At 43.3% G+C, this 15,322-nt stretch overlaps 1 protein-coding gene across 2 annotated transcripts in view; it reads right to left on the reverse strand.

Moving 5' to 3' along the window:
* STAU1 (staufen double-stranded RNA binding protein 1) overlaps positions 1–15,322 on the reverse strand; it is a 1,155,286-nt gene that overhangs the window by 962,420 nt on the left and 177,544 nt on the right. The window contains exon 4 of one of the 2 annotated variants that reach the window (XM_069651276.1): positions 5,239–5,307. The exons of the other annotated variant lie outside the window; for it this stretch is intronic. Within the exon in view, the coding sequence (XP_069507377.1) occupies positions 5,239–5,307 (69 nt within the window). The remainder of the gene's footprint in view (positions 1–5,238; positions 5,308–15,322) is intronic. 2 annotated transcript variants of the gene reach the window in all.

Below are 15,322 nucleotides of genomic sequence, written 5' to 3' on the forward strand. Positions count from 1 at the left end.
TACACTTGAATTATAATACTTTTTGGTTTTCTTTGTTTTTTTCTCCATATCTCCATATCCTGTTCTCTCGTGTCCATTTACCTCAAACCTCCTCCCCTTTCACCCCTCCCTAACTTTCTGTGATTCTGTAACATAAATACTATTATTTGGGTTTTGTCGTTTCACTAATGTGACTATGCATTTTGGTTTAAAACTTGACTTGTTGATTTGATTTCATGAACATACTTAAATATATCATTTAGTTTTTGATATTAGCCCCGATTTGAAAAGGACACTGGTGTGTCGAAACACACGTTATCCGGAAAGGGCAATACAATAAATATAAACCTTTTCACCAGTACTAAGTGTGGCGCAGTTCCTAAAGTGTGGAGCAATACTGTCTACTGTAGATTCTATAACGGGGCCTTTAAGCTCCTTTAGAATTGAAAAAAGTTCTTTGGACTTATTCAATTCTTTCATTAAGAAATAATTGTTTAGCTTCTAATGTAGAGTCCATGTATTTCTTAACTGCTGCTTTATAGGCTGCCAGGGTGATAAACGGGTGATTACGCCATTGGCGCTCACATTTTCTTTAATTTTTCCTAGCAGAAATTAGCTCAGGAGAGAAACAATGTTTAGATCCCTTGCGTTTTCTGTTTTTGACTGGGCAAGAGGGAGCAAGAATAGCAAACGCTTTATTCAAAGCATTTCTGAAGGCAACAGTAAATTCTTCCAGTGACAACTTACCACCTAATGGTGGTAATAATGGTTGTATAGTTGATTGGATGGCATCAGCTGTGATATTTTTTATATTACGCATTTCACTAGGGGCACTTTTATTTAGAACTTTATTAAGTTCTAATGATAGGTCAAAATGTACCAGACAATGATCTGACCACAGGCATAATTCTACATTATTTATAGAAGATTGAATGTTTTAGTGAGTACCCAATCAAGTGCGTTTCCTGCTTTATGGGTTGGTTTGTCCACCATTTGTTAAAGACCCAGGGAGGATAGTGTTCGTAAGAGATATTGCACCTCAGTATCTTGCTGGTTATTAGACCAGAGGTTAAAATCTCCCAAAATAACAGTAGCCCTATTCTTTTTACATGAGCCTCCAATCAGTGCCAATAGCTGTTCCTCAAAGAGAGGAGTATCTCGTGGTGGCCTATACAGAATTATTATACTCAGTGAATGCATTGCATCAGCATGGAGTTTAAGTTGGATTGCTTCGCATAGGTCCAGCTGGGGGGGGGGGGGGGGGTGTTGATACATAAAAATCAAATGAGGTTTTAAAAATCATTGCAACTCCTCCACCACGTCCTGATTTGCGAACAGAATGTAAGCATTTGTAAACTTCGGGTGTAGCAAGTGCTATAACGTGTAGTGCTGTGTAGTAAAGCCAGGTCTCAGTTAGTTTAAGAAGATCAAAGTTGTTTTCCACAATACTATCACTAATCTCCACTGCGTGCATCACCATGGAGCGTGTGTTCAGGAGACCACATTTAATAGTGGTTTCCTTATTAGATGGTATTCATATATTTTGTATTGTTAAGACATTATCCCCACAGTTTGTTAGTGGTATAGTAATTGACTTTGGGGGGTGCAGCTTTTGCATTTTCTTCAATTATAGTATGTAATAAGGTAGAGTCAGGCATGTCCCGAGTTATCGCTAGGGACGGATCATTGTTTTGATTGGCATGCTTAGCTTTGTTTGCTTGAAGACGTAAACGTGTTCTACAGTTCCTCTGTATTGAGGATACAAGGTCACAATGAGTGGATCCATATGCATACATAATAAGCCTACTTAAATGATATTATGTATATCACAAATAAAATAGGTAATAAAAGCTTCCAGTATATGACTCTTAAACAGGAACCCACACACAACTTCTGCAAACTCTCCCTGCAGTTTACATAAAAGGGTGGGTGGCTGTCCCATCAGGACAGCCAGCCCCCCAGTGGTACTGGTTTCGCTCAGGCACACCAGACGAAAAAGGGCTGCAGTGGTTTGGACTCCTCGGTCAATTTCTGCCTTCACAGACACTATGGAGCCTCAGCAGGAAACAGAATGGGTTCCCGCTGGAGGCAAAACTTCAACCAGGACCTACCCCTCCCAGGACGGCAGAAGACAAGAAAAGAAGAGCACACTAAAAATGGCAAAAAAAGGAAGCCGCCGCCATTCTAGCAGAATAGTGACCTTTCTGTGCATTACCGCAGCTGTTTTGACAGCCTCTGTGTAATAAGTAGATTCACTGCCGCCAGAGATAAGAGTTCGCTTGTCATAGTAATAGAAATGTTACTGGAGCAGTGAGAAAGGGATACCAAGTATCTCCCCAGCACTCCACATAAGGTGGGGTGTGCTCGTCTCACCATATAAAGTGTAAAGGGGATGAAAATCCCTCTCTACCCTTGGTAACAGTAGTTCACCCAAGGTAAATCAAAAAGACTAGGGCAACCCAGCAACATTGCACATAAGGTGCTGTGTGCTCAATAACGCCTAAAACGTTATAGGAAAGGATATCAAAAATACTCTAGAGACATAAAAAGGTCACCCATAAAAAGAGTAAAAGAAAGGGTGAGTCATGAAAAAGGTTCCCACTCACTTGGGAACAAGGGAAAAAAAACAAGTCCAGAAAAAAGTTCTGGGGATCTCTCGTGAGGAAGATTTAGCAGAACATGAAAATCTATCCTAACAGGAACTCATGGGGAAAACTTTGCTGCAGGGCATAATTGCAGTACGGCATGCAAGTATTGGCAGTGCATTGGGAGTAGGCTACCAAGATGCAGGTGTTTTTAACAAGTAGTCCAGATGGTGGAAAACGTGGTGCAGTGTGAGGACCAGTATGGATTCTAAAAATTTGGTTGGGCCAACTCAGGTAAAAAGGGGGCAGGAGACTTTGAGCAATGGATTAGAGGCAGGGGCGATTTCTTTATTTTGTGTATTTAACCAGAAATAGTATTCAGGGAAACCTAGACTCTGAGGTTCAATTAGGATTCCCATATTTGAAGGGCTTCGCTCTCTGCTCTCTGCTTAGCTGGTCGCAAAAACAGATGGTGCCGACCAGAAAACCCAGGTGAGGAGGTTTTTCTGATCATGCAAAGTTCCCCCGTAGAACTTCTGAATTTCTGCTAGCAAGTCTGCCTAGTTCATGCCACTCTTCTTGAGGTTAATGAATTTTCAGAATGCCTTCAGTTCCTACGCCTTCATGTCAATTAAAGTGCTTTCAGTGACAGACTGCACTGGCAGCCTCCATCTTCCCTAGTTTACCAGCCCTACAGTAACGAGAAGCGTTTAAGAGCTGCAATAGGTAATTCCTGAAGTCTTTCACTAATGTCCTGCTGCTAGGACGGTTTTTCTCATCCCTATGTTCAGGAGTGGGAGAGTGATCTACCTGCTTGTGGGCACAGTTCAGCAGTCAAGGTTAACTCTTAGGATGGCAATGAGCTCATTAAGATATTTTGGGGGGGTTGGTTCCTTAAGTATTAACCTAAATACTTAGCTTGTTTTTCTTATTTCTTTTTTTTTACAGTTTCTTTTTGATGTCAGAGCTGCTTCTAATGAGGTCACCTGCAACTCTTAATCCACATTTAGTAATGCATAGGGCCACCTGGCCAAGGATGCTCCCAAAAGCATCCCGTTTCGTCCCTGGGTGCATTCTCAGATCCAGAAAGTATGTTTGGGAGAAGGCTGGTGGCAGCCAAACAATTTACTTTTAGATATCTCACTCTGTAGCCTTTTTACCTTGTTGCTTGTGGTAGCCCCTTCCCCCAATTTATTTAGAAAGCGGGCACCTGGGAATTTTTTTATGTCCTACACCCCAGTTATTGTGCTGTCCTATCTTTGTTTGGGCCACAAGGGATGGCCAACATTGCTGGTTTGCCTATGCAGGCTCCTTGCAGAGCCTAATGACACCTGTGTATAACTGGTACCCATTTTAACATGAAGGTTTGACACCACAATCCAAATCTGTGGGCCTCAACATCGAAGATAGAATATCAGTAAATACATATTTACCTATGCACATGATGCCTCACCTCAAAGCCACATTGTTACCACCAAGCACAAGTTTTAGTATTTTCATCCAATACAGCAAAGCCTTAGAATAACATGTCAGTTGTATCAGTTGATGGCACATTCAACAGGAGCATTTACCAAGCAACCAGAAATCACGTTGGGACTAAGGCTAGCGTTCTACTTTGGGCATTAAGGTATTAAGAGCCTTTAAAGGGCCCCTCCTCCTGTCAATTTTCTTGTGGGTGTCACATTATGCAACCTAATTATGAGCAGTGTGGGTTTCCAGTATTAATTCAAATAAAGCCTAGGGGAGGATTGCAATTGATGTTGAAGAGATGATGCAGTATAGTTTAAGTGGTGTTGAAGAGAAAGCACTCCTTTCACACTATGAATGCATAGCAAATAGCAAACAGCCAAAAAGAAATCCAGATTCTGGTTGTTGGCATCACAGTAACAATTTATACATGGATGGTGAAGTGACAGTTTACACATACATCTTATCTTTAATAGATCAGTCCTACTGTGTCATTATAACAAACCAAAACACTTTGATGGAAGACAAGTCATAAGGCTTTCTCCAAAACATGAAAGGTTGACAGAAGGCATGTTGTTATAACAGTTACCACTCTGCTTCTGTCAATTCTAAGACAGTTTCTCTGTGTAACCAACTTCTTTGATGGGAGATGTGCTTCAAGGTCTCATCAGGAACTGTTGTATACATAAGGTACCTTGGAATGTCAACACTAGCCAGTATGCTGCCTATTTGCAGTTTAGCAAACGATCACAAGGCTGCTTACATGCAAAATGGCAAAAGCAATACAGTAAGGGAAGGTGGAAAGGGATAACACAAAATGACATACGAACATTGCCTGCAATAAAAAAAATCCAAAAAGAACTAAATGGCATGTGAAATCAATTCCTCATCCTCCTACTCTTCTGAATTCGAACACTACATGCACAATGCTGGGTCGGAGCTCGAGGAAAAAAAGTAATAATAATTTCAAGCTAGTCAGATGCCATAATTCCAGTTTTTGCATTATTTTAAGATTTCAAAAGAGCATGGACTGCAAATTTGAAACAACCATATGAGCTCTGCAGTGACCCCACATGCTGCGTAGTACAGACTGAACAGTTTCCAAGACTATAGCTCATTTGGCCAAATTCTTGAAAAGAGGGGAGGGAACTAAAGAAGGCCTCACAGACCTCTACTACGAAGACTCATGACAATAGATAATACCCACTTGTCTTGGGTGATCTTCTCCCACTCTTTCAAGAAGGCTGAAATCCTGCCACCGTCCTAGTGGGATGACCTGAGGAAGTGGGAGACAAGGAGTCAAAAGCTCTCCTCAGAAGTGTTAGAGTGTTTCAAGATTTTGGGGGGGTTTCATCTACTTGTGGATCCATAACAACCAGAAGAAATACTGGTCTACAGTCAATGACACAGGATTGATTTCAATGCATAATTTTACACAGTGACGAACTTCATTGTGCAATTTCTACAATTGCAAACCCGCGGCACCTTAGCATTGCAGCATATATGGTTTTCTGCTTCTATACATCTTTATTATTACCCGGAATATTACAAAAAGTAAAATTAATGCTTTAAAACCAAGGTAGAAACTGCAAGGATTAAAACAACTGTTCCTCTGCTTACCTGTATTACCTCATTACAAATTGAATCAAGAATTGTCAGCCAACCCAACATTTTATTCTAGATTTTCCATAAAAAAGAAAAATAAATCAGTTCTTTAGCACCAATAAGAAAATAATTATTGAATGTGGTTAAGTTACTCACCTTGGTCACTAATGTTTTTTAGTCTTTCAGCTCCTTCAGTCATACAGGTAGGGGAACACTGAAGGCTTAGCCCTTTCAATAAAGAGTTCAGAGAAAAGAGTTCAGAAGTCTTAAATGTGTAAACTCTGCCCACTGACTAAACCCCCTCATGTCCCCTTCAGCTCCAATGGATCAGTATTAATTTCTCTACTCAATGTGAAAATAGATGGGTCAAGAGTATGCCGGAAATTAGCGGTTTGAAGGTCGGTCGTGTGACTGAAAGGGCTGCGGGACCAAAAATATACTAGCTACCACAAAGAGTAACTGATTTATTACATCCCAGGCCCTGCAGTCCTATGAATGGGAAGAGTCTCACACAAGGTGAAGGACTACCATCCATTAAAATAAAATATAACCAAAAATATTCCTTAATATAGTTCGACTAAAATGGGCATTTGCATCATAGCTAGTAGTGTCTTAACTATAAAGCATGCAATTAGTTGTAGTAGTAGCACACAAGGAAACCCTGCAAACATCATCAATAGGCAGATGCATCGTAAAAGCCATTTTCTTTAACTCGAGGAGCAGCAACACAGTTATGGGGTGCAATATCCTAAACAACTATCAACTATCTGCCTGAGGCTGCCTGTAGAGGTCAGGCGACCTAAAAGAAGGATCTAGGATAGATTTAGGGAATGCCCCTGTGACCTCTGACCCCAAAACCACCGTCTTTGGAAGGTCTTTCCAGCTCAAAAAAGGGATTCAACTGGGCTGGGAGCAACACAGAGCTTTGCAAAAACCTAAAAAGATGCATCCAGAATCAATCTAGGGACTGCCCCGGTGACCTCTGACCAAGATACTTCCGGGTTACTTTGGGTATATAAGCACTGTCTTTTGGGTGTCCAGGGCAAAGGGGAAGACTGGGCAAAGGGGAAGACCGGGCAAAGGGGACGACCGGGCAAAGAGGACGACCGGGCAAAGGGGACGACCGGGCAAAGGGGACGACCGGGCAAAGGGGGCAGACACTATATCCTTCTCCATTTCATTGTGTTCCCTGTTAACTCCCGTTTGCCACAAAAATGCCTTGCATACAGCACACAAACAACATTCCAATACCACTCCAATACTCCACTAAAACAACTATTTGCATAGAGATGCAACTTTGAGTACCCCAAGCTTCCCAATTACTGTATTGTCTCTCCACTCTGCTACTCACCTATAAGCCATTCGCTCGTGCGCCCCCTGCCGCTTCTCCTACTCACCTCTGCCTATGCTTTCTCCAATCGCGCTACAACTTCCTCCTTTCTTAGCCCTATTATAAAACTAACTACTCCTCCTTCCAACAAAGCAAACAAGCTAATCATACCTCCTCTAACATCTATCCACCTTGCCCCTCTTCCTTACCTCATCAACTGAACATTGCAATATGGAACGCTTAGTCTGTATGCAACAATACATCCTTTATCACTAACCACTTTCACACCAGCCTTCCTACCCTAAACCCTCTTGCTATCACTGAAACCTGGATTTCTCAATCGGACACTGCCACTCTGGCGGCCCTACACGACTCAAGCTATTCTTCCTTCACCCTTGACTGACTGGCAGAGGTGGACACCTACTCTCTCTTCCTGCCTCAAATCTCCAATGCACGTCCTCTCCTACTTCTTGAATTCCCCATCTCTATTATTGCTCTGCCTTACTCGGTTCACATCTCCATCTATCGCCCTCCTGATCCCACAGGACCATTCTTTGATAATCGTGGGCAACTCCTTGATTCTCTTTCCACTAAACACCACATCATTCTCTTAGGTGACTCTCCAACCACTTATCAGAAATCTGAACTTCAGTCTTTTCTTAGTGACCCTGCTCTCCAATCTATCCATAACCCACCTGCCTACCCAACACAGGGGGTAACTATGTGGATCTCTTGTTCATCACCACCTCTCTCTCAGCCACTAATACAACTGTCACACAATCCATACCGATTACTACATTGTTTCCACCACCATCTCCTTTCCACCCTCTGACCTTTCCTCACCACTTGCTTCACCTATTAATAAAAGGAAATGTAAACCTTCGGCCATTTCCCACCTGTCCCTCATACCTACAGTTCACTCTCCTCCTTCACACCCAATGCCTCTTCCACCAACACTGCCTTCTCCATCTTCCAATCCTTACTATACGACTCCTCTCACTTCCCACTGCTTACTTTCAACCCTATGTCTCAGCATCCTCAGCCATGGGTCACCCCATTCTTACGCTCTCTCCGCACAGAGATGCATCGGCTGCTGCGCAAAGGAAGGCGGACCCACTGGCATGAGGACCTGCAACTCTACCTCTCTGCCCTGAACTCTCTCAAGTCCTCTCTTGAGAGCATAAAAGGAATTATACCTAACCCTCATTGACTCACTCCAACCATCCTCGCCAGCTGCAGGGCAATCTAAACTCACTCCTCCTACGTCTAGGACTCAACTCCACTGTCACAGCTAATGACCTAGCTGAATAAATCACTGAAAACATTTCCAAAATTAGAGACATTCTCCTGACCTTCCTCACACTCCCTCCTCCTACATTTTACACTCTGCCTCCTCTAGCATCATCCTCTACCACTAACTCCTACTTTAGTCACACTAATACTGACAAAGGGCTATATCCCCTCTTGTACCCGATCAGACCTCTTGCTCCTCATCTAGACAAAACCTATTTCTCCTTTAGCGGCCTCTCACCTAGCAGAACTCTTCAAACTGTCCTTCGACTGCACTCGCTTTCCCTACATTGTCAAAATAGTCACGGACATACGTGCCGGAAAAAAGCAAGGGGCTGGCCCGAACCTACCAGCTAACATTCGCCCTGTCTCTCTCCTTCAACACTACTGCAAAATGCTCAAAGTGTATTAATTTCTTAGACATTCACAACCCTCGACACCCCCTAAAAGCCGGTTTCCACTCCAATCAATCCACAGAAACTGCTCTCATGAATGTGTCCAACTTGATCGCCTCTGCTACGCACCCCAACGTCCTAATTCTCCTTGATCTGTCTGCTGCCTTTGACACGGTGTCGATCACTCGGATCTCCTTAATACTTTTTCTTCTTGGGATTCCCGATCGAGCCATTGCCTGGATTGAAACTTATATTGCACCTCGCCAATTCTGTCTACTAGAGCAACAACACCTCTAAACTCAGTCCTAACTGTTGGTGTTGCACAAAGCTCTGTCTTGGGTCCACTCTCTTTACACTACACCTCTGCTCATGGGGCACTAATCATCGCCTTTGGGTTCTCATACCAACAACACACACATCATCCTCTTTTCCTAGATTCTCCTCTGATCTCTCTATCAAAGTTCACAACTGTCTCGCTGCCATAGCCAGCCTGATTCATGGAATTGTTTGCGTGAAAAACACAGATTTGCGTGCCTTTCTGCCCGAAAATCCCTGTTAGAAGTGTGGGGATTTTCAGGTAGAAACATGCGCAAATCTGCGTTTTCGGCCAAATAATTCCATGAATCAGGCAGTTAATATTGGATAGTTTCGCACTCTGTTAAACTCTACCAAAAGCTCTCTCATACCTCTACCTATCCAGTTCCCACCTGACACTCTCCCCAACTCTTCTTAAGCTATAAATATCTGCGTCATCTACGATGCCTCACACATTCTCTTTCATCTCCAAAACTGAACAGCAGCTTGCCTCAACCTTCTAAATATTAGGAAAATCAGGCACATCCTTCCTTTCAACACCGCCAAGCATCTCTTAACCACTCTTGTCTTCTCTAAACTGTACTACAGTGCCAGCATCCTCTTTGGTCTCCCAAACTATGCTTTGTCCTCTCGACAAGATCATCAACTTCACTAGAAGGACTCTTTGAACTTCCTCACTTCACACCTACTTCACCGTACAGTCACCGGGCAAGATGGCGGATGGTGCAAAACAGGGACAAATTTAGATGTCTTCTCTCTCCTGGTTCACAAATCTATCCACAGTAAGGCACCATTGTATCTATCCTCCTCTATCCAACTCTACAAGCCTTTTCGCAAACTCCGCTCTGCTTACTCAGCCACCCTTGCGGCTCCTCGCCCTATCTGTGCTTCCTCTCACTTTCGCCCATTCTCTCTTCTTGCTCCACTTGCATGGAATTTTTTTCCCCAGTACACCCAAGAAATGGTCCACACACATTTGTTGAAAACTAAACTGAAACCCTACCTCCCCGCCTCAGACCTACATCTTAACCTACCTCTCATCTGCCCGTTAGTCAACATTTTTCCCTTGCCTCTAAACTGCCTCTGTCCCTCACTTGGTCTGCATCCACTCTAGCACTTCAACATTATGTAAAAACCTACCTGCACAAAAAATGTCCAATGTTCATTATCCATGATCTATATAGGACTACTTCTTTATTGTCCCTGGTGACATTTACTCCCCTACACAACCTGGTCAGAATGACCTTCAAACTCACCCCATTGTAAGAAGCTCACTGCTTCCCGTCAAATCTGATGTATCTAATGTGCATTCTTTCGTGATCAAAAGAGCATTGTTCCTCATGTACATAAATAAACTAAATGGCACAATCACTCAAACGAGCTTTGGAGTCTTTTAAACTCATTTCCTAGATTTCTAAAGCGACTTTGTTCTATCCAAATGGTAACAAAAGGTTTGACTCCAATCCCCCAAAAAATAAGTTTCTCTGCTTCATTTGAATAATTTGCAGAAAAAGATTAAAACAGAAATCAGCAATTAGTTCAGCTTACTGTACAAGGTTGACCAGTTGAGAGAACATTTAATTTGCATATTCTTGTTAACGTAACTGTAAGCAAGGACAGGTTTCTTTAAAAAAGTTGCCAAAATGAGACTTCAGAAAGCCAACAGGGTTCCAAGATGGCGGCTGTGTAGAAAGGATGTGCTGTGGTTCGCTCTGTCCGAATTATAGCGGACAAGTTAGCATATAGAAACCAAGGTGGTCCCTCTGATCAAAAACGACAAGACAGCAACCTCTCACCCAATGCGTAACGGCGGAGAGCTGGATGCATCAGGAGTACTGCAAACGGGAGCCACGCCCTAACCACTTCGGTTATAAGACGGCCTATGGTCAAAATCTCGTTACACAGGCCCTTTCAGAACAACCAGCCAGGGACACGGGAGGCCTGGGGTTACCCACTTGAAGTATGTGGTGTACAGCAGAGGAGAGGGTCCATTCGAGATGCGGACAATCACTCGCATGAGGGAGCCGGAATCATGGAAGTCCAACGCAGTTACAGAAAGCAGTTTCCAGTTGCAAGGTTTTGCAAGAGAAAACCTCAGGCTCGAAAACTAGCTTAATCTCACCTGCACTCGCGATTTAGCACACGCAACATTTCAAAGGGATTGGCCTGCAATAGGGCACATAGATACTGTACGGCGCTCCACAGGAGTCTTAAAAAGAGACAGCAGTACTGCCTAAAGGGCTTTTTAGCAGGCACGAGACTGGTTAAATACTTTGGAAGTAATCACATATCTGTAGGGACCTAGCAGTTCAGGCTCCTGCATTTACACACAGACTACTCAAACAGCGTTTAAAGGGTGTCCCACCACCCCCCTCTCTTCACGGAAAGCTGTATAGCCACACTGCACAACAAAAGTCCTATGTCAGGCATAAGGAAGAAGCTTAATCAACCGGGACAAACAGATTCCCTGCAAAAACAACCCAAATCCCTGGACTCTCTTTGGGCAAAAAAAGCCTGACAGGGTCTATAGTTAAACCAAAATCCCAGGAGCAGCAGGAAATACAACTGGGAACACAGGACATGGTGGCATCCAAGGACTTCTTGAAAAGTTTTCAGGAATTTCAAAACAAATTTGCCTCCTCTTTTCAACAGTTCTATACATTTACTTCAGAAATAAGAGGGGCCCTTTCTGATTTAAGCAAAGAAAGGTACATTTCAACGAGCGTCCAATCCAGGAATTGTCTGACGGGAGTAGGCAATCTGACATTGTTTTAGAAGAAATGGCTTGATTGTCACACAATCTGGAATTGCAATATCAAGACCTTGAGAATCGCTCAAGGCATTCGGATAAAGAATCTTCCTGAAACAGTTTCAAACTCTGATCTGAAAGAGCCAGTCATTCGAATATTTGCAGTTATTACTGAAAATGACCGCACAAACAATCTCCTGGACAGGGTTCATAGAACAGGACCCAAGAGGTCAGAACCAGGCTCCCGCCCCCGTGACGTATTGGTAGCCTGCGCACTTTACCCACAAAAGTTAAGGGAGGCGAGAACAGCAGCTACAATTACGCATTACGGAACAGAAATTCAGCTGTACCAAGACCTGTCCAGGCTGACGCTATAAAAAAAAAAGAGGCATGTATGTGGTGGTAAAGACCCTTCACAACGCGTGGAATCAGATACAGATGGACCTTTCTCTTGTGTTCAATTATTAACCTCGATTGCAGACAAAGGCTCACCTCAAGGGAGTCAGGTATGGCGTTACTACACATTGAGGCAGACACTCAAGGGGATTTCCCAGACGGAGCTCAGGCACATTGGTGCAACTGACAGCGAGCTCCAAGGCAAGAGAAAGGACTTCCATGAATCGACAAAAAAGGAATCGCATAGAGGCCCACAAAAAGAAGAATGAAGAGTCTGACTAAGAGACCCATCCAATAAATCTAGCACTATGTATCCCCTTTCTCCCCCAACCTGCTCCAAGTTTCCACCAGGTGTCCGTCCATCTGAATAAAACATCAGATTAAATCGAAAATAAGATTTGAGTTATAGATGCAAACTAATAATTTAGGATTTGTTGTTCTGATAGGAACCTCCTTTGTGTGCCTCTCTCTAGGTCCCTCTCCCCCTCTTTAGGGCTCCCTCTCTCCCTGTCCCTCTCCAGTCTTCCCTCCCACTTCTCAGCTCTCACCCTCCCCACCGGCTATCATCTCCCCACCGGCTATCATCTCCCCACCGGCTATCATCTCCCCACCGGCTATCATCTCCCCACCGGCTATTCTTTCTTCTCTCTATCCACCCTCCCACTTCTCTCGCCCTCTTCTCCTTCCCAGCAGCCTCCCCAAACAGCTTGTACGTCTACAACTCTTCATTCTTCCCATGGTGCCCCCCTCCCTCATCGCAACCAACGGTACAGGCCTGAGGTTCTCATGATGAAAGTGGGTGTTTAGCCTGTATGCCTTCCATTGACGCTCCACCTTGTGCCCACAGTCGTGTGTCCAGCGTGCCTAACATACTTTGGCAGCAATAAGCTTATATTTCCGACAGTAATAAATCTGTTCCCAATTTCTGACCTGAATAAAAACTTTTGTGCTTTCATTGGTGTTCGCACTCTTCGGTGCAGCCTTATCGCCAGAGGGCATCAATCTGTGGCTCTGCCTAATGTTTCCCACACCGCCTTCTCCATTTTGGCCTGCCTCTCAAGTTCACTGGACAATGTAGCTTAGGTAATCACTCAATATGCATTTGCATAAACTTAATTTGAAGGGAAAAGGAATTTTCTTTCAAGTGGTTGTATGCACTTAGAGGGAGGCAAACTGTACGCATATCCAGATATCCACAGACGCAAAACTAAAGAGAAGACTTCCATCCAGAGAAAAGAAAAATAGGATCCAAAGCACAAACACATTTACTCGATTTATTGTAATTCTTTTTGAATGCTTCTTGGCCGCCACAGCACCACCCATATATTCATCAGATAAATGTTGAGGACCAGAAACTAGATTACGAACCAGGCATTCATGTTAAGCAATTGAGGAGAGGGATGACTTGCCATCCCTTTGAAACCGCATCCTCCACCCCTGTGTGGAGAGTTAATCTGCTAAAGGTCAGAGATGACCCTAGCTCTACGAACCAGCACTGAGTGTTCCACTGCAGCTGCACTATACAAGTGTATGAATATGAAAACCAGGCAGAAACTTCTCCTGCCAGTTGAGAAGAGCCTTCCTCCTAGAGATCCTGTGAGAATGCGTATCTAAGAAATGCAATATCCTCCCGAATTGAGAAATGATCGAGCTAGAGTAAACCGGTTTGTTGAAGATTGCAGGGTTCACAATTGCTGGGAGTTATTTAGCTCCGCCTTCTACCCTAAGAGAGCCTGATTAGCTGAAAACCAACAGTTACCTGGAGGAACTTTTGGCTCCCCGGGGCAACTGGTTCCTTACAAATATGCATATGTGACATTAACTGAGAATCTACATAAATAAGAATTCAGGCATATTTAGGATACATTTAAATATAAAGGATCATACAAAATGGGCACAAAGTTAAGGTATGCATCTCATGTGGAAGTTAGATGTGCAGTGTACTGTGTACTTGGTCCTGGTTCTGCCTACTGGGTGATGCACGATACCCATGAGCTGGTTTTAGCTTCTGCTCATAGAACCTCCTTAAATTCGTACCCTGTATAGTTTTGACTACAGCCTGTTTCTGGCTCCATTTGTGTCAAATGAATTGGAAACTTAACAAATCCACTCCAATTTAATTTTCCAAAGCACAAGTTGCCAAGGAAAGTAGGCCTCTCTGACAGACCCAATTCCATATATTTAACGCTAGGAGACAATGATTGGAATATAAATCAAGGAGGCAAATATTCAAGTCACAAACCAATAAAAGAAAGTCACTTGGCATCTCAATTGTATACATACACCACTTTCTTAATAACCAGTCAAACATCTTAATGGCTAATGGCAAATGCACATTTTGTGCCCTGTTCACCTTCCTGCTTACTTAAAAAAAACATTCCAATCATAATGTTGGTGGACATTAACCTTTTGCCCAGTACTAAAGAAAGGGATTGAAGGGGGAGGTGGGAGGGGGGGGGAAATTGTGATATTTTGTGTGAAGGCCCCTCCCTCCATTCTCCAAAGTATTTGATGTTAAAAAAGCGTCAGGCTTGCAAGCGCAAAAAAGTAATTTAAGGAGATTTGATTCCATGCACTACCAGTTGGGAATAGGTTTTAAATAAAAGAGGGAATTGAATATTGTGAGACCAAGTTGGTCTGTTTAGGTCTCAATGACCTAACATTTGTACCTGAAGAGGTATTGTGTGCAGTTTGGCTAGGGGGGGGGGGGGGCGGGGAAATAAACAGTGTAAGATGAAACCAGTTCCAAGGTCCTCTGGAGCCACCAGAATTTAGTAAAAACACCTCAGAAAATTATGATTAGGAGGTGTTTCAGAACCACTACTAGTGTGGGGCTACAAGAAGTCCACATTAGCAGGCATACATAGGTTTATCACAAAGTCTAACCAAACTCACTTGGTAACTAGGCTCAGCACAAAGGCGATAAGGGGTTTGGTGTAAAGTAGAATTAAAAAAATAAAGAGTTTGTAAAGCAATAGGTTGTCAACAAAATGGAGTGTTAGGCAAGATTGTATGCAGTACCCTGTGGGAGACTGCACCAGCCTTGTGCTCTTGGCAATAGTTAACCCAACCTTTGGTATAAGCAGCTACTACACAAGTTGGTAGAGTGACTGAGCAGCCAGGCTTATCTCAAGAGGGGTCAATGTGAGCTGTAGGGTTGTAACAGATTCACAGTGATTCACAGTGACAAGTATCCAAACTAACACTTACA

The sequence above is a fragment of the Ambystoma mexicanum genome, chromosome 3p (assembly GCF_040938575.1).
Source record: "Ambystoma mexicanum isolate Mex_15411 chromosome 3p, UKY_AmexF1_1, whole genome shotgun sequence".
Classification (NCBI taxonomy): domain Eukaryota; kingdom Metazoa; phylum Chordata; class Amphibia; order Caudata; family Ambystomatidae; genus Ambystoma; species Ambystoma mexicanum.